The sequence below is a fragment of the Austrofundulus limnaeus genome, unplaced genomic scaffold (genome assembly GCF_001266775.1).
Source record: "Austrofundulus limnaeus strain Quisiro unplaced genomic scaffold, Austrofundulus_limnaeus-1.0 Scaffold909, whole genome shotgun sequence".
Classification (NCBI taxonomy): domain Eukaryota; kingdom Metazoa; phylum Chordata; class Actinopteri; order Cyprinodontiformes; family Rivulidae; genus Austrofundulus; species Austrofundulus limnaeus.
This window is the reverse complement of record NW_013953311.1, coordinates 96,501-107,527: the sequence shown is the minus strand read 5'-3', so window position 1 is coordinate 107,527 and position 11,027 is coordinate 96,501. Positions and strand designations below refer to the sequence as shown.

The 11,027-nt window shown below is 39.6% G+C and overlaps 1 protein-coding gene across 1 annotated transcript in view; it reads left to right on the top strand.

Annotated features, from left to right (window-relative positions):
- Window positions 1–832: 832 nt before the first annotated feature.
- Window positions 833–11,027, top strand: part of LOC106533226 (dual specificity testis-specific protein kinase 2) — a gene marked incomplete at its 5' end in the record, with an annotated part of 26,993 nt that continues 16,798 nt past the window's right edge. Inside the window, 1 exon segment of the mRNA XM_014029465.1 lies at window positions 833–1,148. Within this exon segment, the coding sequence (XP_013884919.1) occupies window positions 960–1,148 (189 nt within the window).

Here is an 11,027-nt window from a genome sequence, read left to right as displayed (position 1 = left end):
CGCGCTGACGTTATAAATTAGTGAAATTAAAGCTGCCGGTAACCGGACGCTGCAGCGGATTAGCACTCATCGGGTCTCCTCCGCAGAGGTCGCGTTGAAGATACACAAACATATATATATAAAAACAACCCAGGGGGGGCCAGGTGAGTACACCTCTGTGTGTGATTGTGTGTTTGCGGCGGGGGCAGCCACGCGTGTCTGAAAAGCTTTGCTCCCTTTTTTTTTTTTCTTCGGCGGGGTTCGTGCGTCAGCGTTTTCCTCTGCTGCGTGGTGTGCGTGAAGGACGAGCCCACCAACAAACTCTGCCCAGTTCTGGCGTCCATTATTTACAGCGGCAGAAACGCAGAGGGTCCCCCCCACCCTTCTTCTTCTCCTTCTTCTTCTTTTTTTCTCGCTTCATTATTGAACGTGCAAAGTACGCGCGATATCTTCCTGCGTCCTCTTATCAGCGCCTGTCGGCCTCGGTTTTCTCTCGTATTCGGATTAAGTTTGTGCTGAAACGTGATGATTTCGGAGCCAGCATAAATCATTACAGCCATCACTCAACAGGGATCAGCGGGAGGCGTTTTATTGTTACTGATTTTATTTTATTTTTTTGCAGTGACAGATCGCTCTCATCATCTTATGTTAGTGAATTAACGCCTCCGTACCCGCCCACCTTTTTCTTGACTCTTTTATTTTTTTCCAGCTTTCACAGGTTGCAGCAGCGCCACAGAGGCGGCTGTGCTGCATGCTGGAAACCCGGGATCCAATTGGTGGAACCAGGGAGGAAGGGCACCCCCACTCCCCACCCACAGCCCCCCCTCCACAGCCCACTGCAGGAAACAGACAGAGAGAGAGGAGAGGAAGCAGCAGCAAACGGAGTGGGCGTATGTAGGGCAGAGATGTAAACACAAGCTGGATTTTCAACCACGTCCCACCTCCTCCTCCTCCTCCTCCTTCCTCCCGGGCCATCCGAGATGGAGACGGAGAGGGTCGCGTCGGAGCAAGAGGGAGAGGCGGAGCCGCCCATGCACAGCGTGCACGGGACCAACCGCGTCCGGCCGTCGTCCTACAGGGCCCTGCGCAGCGCCGTGTCCACGCTGGCCCGCCTGGACGACTTCAGCTGCGAGAAGATTGGAGCGGGGTTCTTCTCCGAGGTGTTCAAGGTGAGGCTTCATACTCCCCCTTTTTAATTAAAATAAAAATAAAAAATAAAAATTTAGACCGGAACCTAGAAGTTGAAGCCAGAACATGACTACGTTCACAGTTGCTGTGAAAGTTTTAAGTCCCGCCCCCTTCACGTAAACGCACAGGAAATTGTCCGTGTCAGAAAATTAAAACGCATCACAATCAAAACACTTTTAATTCCCGTAGTTATTCCTTTACTGCTGAATATTCAAATATTCATCTTTTATTAAGATTAGAAAAGCACATGGGATTGTGTGCTTGTGTAAGGAAAAGTAGGCGGGACTTAAAGCCCCACATTACCAGTGCACAGACTCTGGTTCCAAAAACAAAACAAAAAAACAGCAAGTCAACAAAGTAGTGATGCCCAAACTGTTCCCCATCCAAATGGCCTGCTGGGCCCCACTTAAAAAAGGTTGGCCTAACCTGGAGAAAAAGTTTAAATAAAAAAACACTACATTTACACAGTTCTGTCAGAACTGTGACACTATCTGTGACGTTTTGTGTATATTGGTATTCGCAGCATTTCTTAATTATTCCCCAAAATCAAGAACCAAAAACTCAGAAAAGGTCTTTAGAAAGAAATGTAATAAAAAGGCCCAAATATTGGAGAACGACTGATCTATCTGTAATAATATCTGTGGGGTAAAATAGCTGAAAAATTGCGACAAAATGTGCAATTTTTCAGTCGGAATCATGAGCGATGCGTTTGCACAAACTTTCTTGGGGGATTAAGGGTTTGAGACTGGCTTTTATTTATTTATTTATTTAATGCATAGACAAAAGTTCCAAAACCTTTTTCTGGAGAATACCGTTCACAATTTGTCACCAACTGTTTAACTAAAAAGTCACCAATTCCCCACAATTCTCGTGTGTTTTCCTGAGTTGTTGACATCCCGTCGTCCCAGCTGCATCTTTCACAAGCTGTGAAACAAAGTGGCCTCCATGACAACGGATGCAAAGTAGATGAAACACTTGAAAGGAAAACAGCCCAGATGCTAAATATTCAAAGAAGGAAGTGGCTTTATTTTGTAGGATTGATGCCGGGGTGGAAAATGTGCACCTCATTAGAGGGGACTCGGTTGTGTTTTCTTTTAGGGTGTAAGGTGATCTAGGCAGGAGAGGTGTGTGTGTGTGTCTGTGTGTGTGTGTAACCCAATGCCCTCCTTTCTGTTTGACACACTACTGCTGCTCACTTTGCATAGAGCAGCTCATTAATGATGGTGTGAAGAGTCGGGACAGATCAGAGAACAGCTCACCGAAAAATAGGTAATAAAAAAAAAAGAAAATAGGTGAACTTCCATTTTTAGTTCACCCACATCCTGGATGAGGATCACATTTAAAATAAAAGCTAAAATGTTTTATTCTGAGTTTTAAAAGCAGCAATTCAGATCTGGAGAAAGATTATAAACAATATCTTACCTGTTGCAGATAACTCTTTGAGTGTCCTCAGTTTGGAAAAACAGTTTTTTTCTGACCAAAGACTGGATTGCTCCAATCTGAAATATAACAGAGGTTGGTTTAAAGTTAAATCAATTTGCATTTACTGTGTTATTTTCAAAGTATTCCACGGTAATTTGCATGCAAATGCAGCTAGCTTGTAGCACTTTTTTTTATTATATTTCTAGAAACAATATTGTATTTTCTTCAATGACCCTCTTGGACATAATGAATGATGATGTAAATATTTATAAACTGGCGTTTGTATGTAGAATTTTTGAGATTTGGGAGTTGGTTTTTAAGGGATCCCCGCTTAGTTGTAACATTAGACTTTATATGATAAACATATATTTTAACTATAAAATAAAGACTAAAAATACTGTAGGATGTTCAGTTTTTATAATTTTTAAACTAAAAGTTAAATATATTACATGGACGGGGCCATTTTATTTACACGCAAAGCATTCTGGGTAAATGATGACGTGGATAGGTCATCGGTGCGAGGCTGCTAGCGAGCTATATCCACCCTGAAGGTTAATCTTGGACAATATCTGATGATCGACTCTTTTAAATGAAACCAGAGAGCGTTGACAGAGAGGAGAAGGTAGAAATGACTCAGCCTGTAACTGAAAATATGGATGGAGGACCTCAGTTTAGCTTGTTTGTTGCACTAGCACTGAGCTAATACATATAAGGCAATATAGCGTAGGTGCTAGTGCAAAGGCTAACAGGCTAAACTGAGGTTCTTCTTCCATGAAGCAGCTCTGTTGTCCTCCATCCATATTTTCAGTTACAGGCTGAGTCATTTCTACCTTCTCCTCTCTGTCAACGCTCTCTGGTTTCATTTAAAAGAGTCGATCATCAGATATTGTCCAAGATTAACCTTCAGGGTGGATATAGCTCGCTAGCAGCCTCGCACCGATGACCTAGGATGTGTCCAAAACGGCAGGCCGGGTCCTCCGGAGGACCCAGACTACCCGGTCTCAGTGGGCCGGGTCCTTGGTAGACCGGGAAGACCGGAAAAAAAGAGGCTGTGAATTTGGACGGTCTAGCCTCCCCTCCTTACCCCGGCGTACGTCATGTCACCTAGCAACTGTGACGACGCTAAACAAGCAAACTTAAATCAAAATTAGAAAAATATCAATACATTAGCATTATTAATATCACAAAACTATACAATTAAAAGTATCATTTGAAGAACTAATTGACCCGCTGTAGGTGCATGTTTATTTCGCGTTTTTTATGACGAAAACAAATATTTAAAAACATGTCCATACAAATGATAAAAGTATTAGAATTACAACCGCTAATTTTTTAAATTTTTATATCACCATATTTTTATTTAAAATGTATTCTTTTCTCTCGCTTCGTCCGCCATTACTAGCTTAAAAAAATCTCCGGTCGGGCCGCAATGCATTATGGGATATGCTGGGCCGGGAAGGATCCATCAGACCTGTCCTTCGATTCGGGCCAAAGGAAGGACGAATTTGTCGGCCGCATCGGAGGAGTCTTCGGTTTTGGACTTCCTTCGTCGCGGCGCTGTGACGTATGCGGCCGACGAATTCGACCTTCGGAGGACCCGTCCTGCCGTTTTGGACACAGCCCTAGTTGATGTCATCATTTACCCAGAATGCTTTGCGTGTAAATAAAATGGCTCCGTCCATGTTAAAATATATTTWAAAAAAATACAAATCTAAACAGCCTACATTATTTTTACAGTCTTTATTTTACAGTTAAAATATACGTTTATCAAATAAAGTTTAATGTTACAACTAATCATGGATCCCTTTAAGATGACAGCTCCCTGTTAGCTCGACTGTTAACTCGTCAGTCCAGTCAGAATTAAGCTTATTCAAACTGACATTCAGAGAGCTATTTAAAACAGATTAATAATTATTATTAAACCTTACCAGTTTAGAGTTTCATCACAACAACACAGATATTAAAACTTGTAGCTATGTAAGAAGCCCCGCCCTCAAATACCGCTCTGATTTATTGCATTGAACYTACTGATTTTGAGCTACATATACAGTATTTAACAGCCTGTCAAACAGGATTTCTGAACAACTTAAACTAGGACTGTAGTTAATTATTTTTACTTTAGTTTTACTGCGAAGTTTTTTTTAAGTTTCTCATGTGGTGATCAGAAAAACACAACTTGACCAGAGCTTTGCAGGATGTTTAGTTTAATTTAACTAGTTTGTTCTTCATTCTTACCAGCTGGTTATCATAAATGCTACATTTTATCATTATGGAAACACATTTGATTTATTTTTAAAATATAGAGCAGGGGTCCTCAGTTTTGGTCCTTGAGGGCCTCTAATCCTGCAGGTTTTAGTTGTTTCCCTCATTTCCAATTAATTTCCTAATGAAGGGTTCAGATCCACTGAGAGTTTGATTTGTAATAAAAGTCATTATTTCCAGTGTTATGCATGTTATAGTGTATGTGTCGCTGCGGTAGGACAGATGATTTGGGATCAGATAGTTGCAGGTTCAATTTCCCCCATGCCCATATAAGGGATAACCTAGCATAGATAGCATGKTTTGGTTGATCTGTCAGTCTTTTCTGGCTGCTTCTCTGTATTTTATCTTTTGCAAGCTTTTGACAAAACTCACTTCTGGTTGTGGTTTTCTCCGCTGCAAAAAACGTGTAAAATAAATATTAGGCAATGTGTTAAACTGAGTGTTTTTCCAGAAAATCAGAAGCTGTGCTTTTTATTATCCATTCGACATCAGTTTCATGCAGACTTGACGATGTCTCGCTGGCTGTTTTATGCTTTCTGCAGATGTTCTGTGTTATTGTAGATGTTAAAGCTTTGAGAAATGACGTTATGGTTGCTTTTTTTACCACCATGTTCAAGTGTTGTCGTACACAGAAGTGACTACTGAAATGYTGCGGGGGGAAAATAAAACTTTCTTTCCTGGCAAGCGTTTGTGACTTCTCCTGTGGCTCTCTGTGCTTTTCTTTCCCTCCTCCGTTGGATTGGCCTCCTGAGGACACTCCCCCCTGCTTTGCCCTTTTGAATGGCTAATGAACATGCAAATGTCACCATGTTTACTGCCGCCTCGGCAAGTTGCCACTTAGCTGTGGATCAACCTGGCCTTTTTGATGGCCTCGGTAACGATTTTGCATGTTTATTGCACAGTTGGGTTACGTTTCATAGTTTGCCGACATGCCTGACTGAACAACTGCTGCTGCGTCCTGGTTCACGTTCAGGGAGGAGAAAATGGGGCCGATCTCCTGTTAGGGAAAGCCCGTATCGGACGTTTTTAAGGTTTCGGCCTCGGTATAGTGCATATGCTGTCTGAGCTTGCATTAGAGCTTGGCTACAAAGCCCCCCTGGCCTCCTGCCATGTTGCTGAGCTTCAGTCCTGAGTGCAGATCAATGGAGGCTTGCTGCAGGGAGACGGGCAGCCATTCACCTCTCTGGAGTGCAATTGTGCGGTCCGTGAGAGGAGCGGAGAGGAAAAAAAGACTGGATGAGGGAAAAGGGGAGAAATGTGTCAAGACAAATCCTCAAGGTGCTGTTTTTTATCATCTTTGTGCCCCGATTAGTTCTTCTTTTTTTTCCCCCTCAAACGCTTGAATCAGAGAAGAAAAGCAGCATCAGTCAACAGGAAGTGATTATACAGTCACTGTTTTACTGGACAGAGAGGTTTAGAAGAAAAAAAAGAAGCAACTTGGATCGTTTTTCTAATTGGATTACTGCGATGCTGCGTCATGTTCCAGCTGTTCCACTTCTGATAATGAATGCAGGAAGGACACCTGCTCTCTAAAAACAAGGAAACATGTCTCCTTTTTGTTGTGGTTTCTGAAAATAAGATTTGTCTTTGAATCCGTGTATGGTTCCTTCTTTGTTTTTTCATTTCAAAATGAGAGAAAAAAGAAACAGAATAATCTATCTGGTGTATATTTTCATTTTGTTTTTTAACTAAATTAGAAAATGATTGCAACAGTAAAAAAGGCACCATTTTTGTTTTTAAATGTTAAAGCAAAGAAAAGGTTTATGTTTTGCAAATGCATCATTTTGTGGGCGTCTGGCAGAACTGGGAGTCATGGTCTTGTATACTGGACCATTAGGTTTTCACTTCTCACCATATGTTGGTCTTGGAGAGAGTCAACGCATAAATAAAACTGTTGTTTTTCCATTTCAAAACCTAAATGTAAAATCAAACTAATTAAAAATCCAGTGTTTTGAGTAGGGGTGTAAGAAAATATCGATACACTGAAATATCACGATATTTCATTTCCCGATACTGTATCGATATTCTAAAGCCCTGTATTGATTTTTTTATTAAAGTTTAAAATGTCAACTTTCCTGCCAGCCGTTCATTTTYATGTTGTAGTTCAGCCTCTGACCACTAGTTGGCAGCAGTGAGCCAGCCATTTGGCTCCTCTACCTCTTGAGATAGAGGCTATTGTTAAGTGTTCGGTGACCATATTGTAAATTAATATTAAGAACTAAAAGCTGCAAAAAATATATTTTCAAACTATTTATTGTCAAATTTAGTCTAATAATTGAAAACATGGATGAAATAAGAAATATGAAACAAATAAAATAAAATRCATACGCAGCTGAACACAGCTAAATGTATCAAAATCATGTCTCTGTAATATTAGAATTTTCTGAGACAACGAATTTTGGTTTTTCATTTTTTTCCCCTGTAAGAGGTTTTTATTTAATAGAATTTTTGGACAAAAAAATCGCAATATGTCGCCTTGCTTATAGTATCGCAATATATCGGGATATATCGTATCGTGACCCCTCTGTCATGATATGTATCGTATCGCCAAATTCTTGCCAATACACAGCCCTAGTTTTGAGTTATGCTTCAACTATCTAAATCCAAAATAAAATAAATGGTTGTTTTAAATATGTAGCGATATTGGAAATGACAGAAATCACCAAAAAGAAGAGCTTACAGAGACTGGAGGCTAAAAAACAGAAACCATTCCTAAAGATTGTTGATAGCACTGCTCAGTATATCATCAGTGCAATATCAGTCTGCACAAAATTCATATTGCAATGGACTGTTTAGAGTGCAGTAGTTGTCTAATATTTGGAGAGTTTTGAAGTTGTTTTTCATGATAATGTAATATTTAGCCAGTAGGACAGTATCATGGCAGCAGAAGCTAATACCAAACACTGATGACTTTACCAAAAATGCTAAAGGTCACAAAAAGTAGAGTACAGTTAAAAAAATCACATCTAATATTGTCAAAATAATATTTACAAATATAATTGCACCACAAGAATTTCTAATACCGTGCAGGCCTAATCTTGGCAATGGCTGCACTCGAACCCTATTCTACATAAATTGGAATATTAAAGCAATTTCACCAAAATTTCGTCTTTGCTTTTAACCATTAAAGAACCAAACATAGCCTTTTTTAATCTTTCAATTGTTGGTTTTCAAGTTTAGTTTTAAAACCGAAAAAAAGAAAAAAAATCCAACTTTTTTTCTCTCGTTTTCATTTGAATTGGAAAAATCAAACGAATGAGCCATATATCCATGAATTTACACAGATATCTTTGGTTATGGTTTTTGTTTTATAAATTTCCCCCATACTGATTTTTTTTTAGCCAAGTGTTTTCATTTTACTATGAAAGTGTTTTACAGTGTTTTACTTTAATGCTCATTTAATGGTTTTATCTTCTGCTCATTTTGGTAACTTTTTATTAAAAATACTAAACACATTTACGCGTTTTTGTTCCAGAAAATAACTTTTAGTTCTGTTTTTTGATGAGCTCAAGTGTTTTCTGTAACCTCGAAAGGCCTTACTTGATGGAAAATTTCAAGTTTTATTCCTTTCCTTTTTTTAAATTTTCTTTTATATTGCTGACCAAAATATCCATTTTTGACCATGTCAGCAATATTGGTCAAAAACAGCAACTGAAACTTGGAGAGGATAATGAGTGAAGAACCCATGACATTTTGTTGTGGTTCCTGAATATGTTTTTACATTAGGCCCACCGGGGCCAAAGAAAACAGACATTCATCACGATTATAACACCTTTTATWGGGACTACACTGTTTGAAACCTCTTCTAACCTTAAAGCCAACTTGTGGGCTCAGACTTGGATCAAGTATCATTCATTTGCTGTCTTTTAYGTCACCAGACGCTGACACAAGATATAACGGGTTAAATTTAATTTATTTTAGCTCGGTTGAACTCAGGATAATTTTGATTATGAAAAGTTTACATCTATAGACAGAACTAAAAAGGGATGTATGACTACTTGCTGGTGAATTAAGAGATTTCTACTTAAATATTATTTTTTTGACTTTCTGTTTAGACTCTTCTGGTTTTAATATTGATAAATTGCAAAGAAAGGCTCAGGTGTTGATTAGGAATGGGCTTTCAGTTATCTTTATGTTTTGCAAAGTGCGTTATTGTAATAAGCAGAGTAGAGCTGTTGCAGGACCACTTGGTCCGGAGTCTTTCTAGGTGGAGTTTTCATGTTCTCCCCATGCATGTTTGGGTTTTCTCCTGGCACTTACATTTCCTTCCACAGGCCAAACACATGCATGTTGAGTTAAATGTGTGYGAGTGGTCGTCTCATTTGTCTCTGTGTGTCTTTATGATGGATTTGTCAAGGGTGTCGTCTCTTGCWCTTTAACTGCTGGATATTGACACCAGCTGCCCCACGACCCATTAAGAAAAAACATGGATGGATGCATTATTGGTTGGTTTCAGCACAGAGTGTATAACCGAGTGTAAATTTGCAGTATATTGTGCGGCCCTAACAAAAATAAGCTCAGGAAGTGAATATTTCCAGAGAGGGGATTACTGTCATAATGCTGTCACCATGTTTGAAGAGGTGTGTGTCAGCTGCTTGTGACAAAGAGATAATCTAGAGGAAACATGTTGCTTGTGTGGGATTCTGTTTAAACAGCCAGTTCTTGTTTTAAGTGGAGCAAAAAATCAAAATGAACTTCTTCAACAGCAGTATTTTCCAAATCTGGTCACTTAAATGTAAAGACTAAGAACAGTTTATGTAAATCTCTCTTTAGATGACCTCAGTTAGAAGAAATGCTTTAATTCAGACCAGACTGATGAAGCTGGCTAACAGCTAGTCTGAGCAAGGAAGAGACTCTCCAGTTTAAAACTCAAATTTAAAGAAATTTATATATATTAGGGTTGGGCATAATTGTATCGTGTGCAATTAATTGTCAGAAAAACATTAATTGATTTTTTTTTTTTGGCACTTGAGAATTAATACGATTAATGCCACCAGGCAGATTGACTGGATATTTCCCTGGTCAGTCCGCTCGGTGCTCCTCTCCGTTTCAAATATGACGAACATTTTAAAAAAATCTGTAATTTATTTATCTACTGTATCAACACAATTTAAAATTTGATGTATAGCCCGAAGTCTGTAATTTTGACAATTTGGAACAGATTTTTATGAAGAGCAAATATTTCCCACTAAATTGGTCATGTGACTATGAAATAAGGGTGTCCAGGGACTCCAGGGGATTAATCGTCAAATTAATCGTTATCGGCTAAATACCACAATTAATCGTGATTAATTTTTTTGCCAATATTGCCCAACCCTAAAATATTATAATTATTTTTTGTGTGGTTTATGCTGATGCTATTTTAGTTTTTGTTTTAGCTATTAAAGATTTGATAGAATTCTGTAGTCATTTACAGACAATGATTGCAGCGACTGTAGCTAAATGCAAGTAGGGGTCTCTGCAGAYGAGTGGGCGTGTCACAAGGAAAGGCGATTCTGAAGCGACACACCTGATTTGATGGACTTTCTTAAAGGGACACACCTGACTGGACAAGCAAATAAGGGGCGATACCGTGCGGCACCACCTGATTGGACACGAACAAAAGGGGCGTTACTGTACGGSACCACTTTTTCTGGAGAACCCTACTTGGGTCACATTTCTCCTGGTTAACCTTAGTGTTGGGGTCAGGGTCAGGCTGTAAAGAGGTCAAGCAGGGTCTAAGGACACAGTCATGTAGGCCTCGTAGCCCACAGTGTTTATGGTTTAGACACGCCCACTCTTGTGACACGCCCACTTTGATTCTGCAGGTAACCCCTTCTTGCTAACTGGGGCAAGTAGGGGTCTCTGCAGAACATGTTGTCCTGTGGGCGGAGACGGCCCTACTCGTGATTGGCGGAGGTCTTGATGTGGGCGTAGACGGCCCAAGAGATGTGATTGGTCAGATTGACAGTGGGGTGTGAGGCTGAAGGCAGCGGGGGAGTTGCTTGATCGAGTCAGATAGGAAATAACATGGTTTTTTTTTTTTAGATTAATTTTAGTCATAATTTGAGAAAGGAAAGTGCTAGTTTCACGAAATTTAAACGTCGTGCATGTGAAAGGATGTGTAACAATATGGCTTGGTTAAAACACCCCTAACCAGCCTGTAAAAAAATATTGATTTTTAGCGATCTTTAACC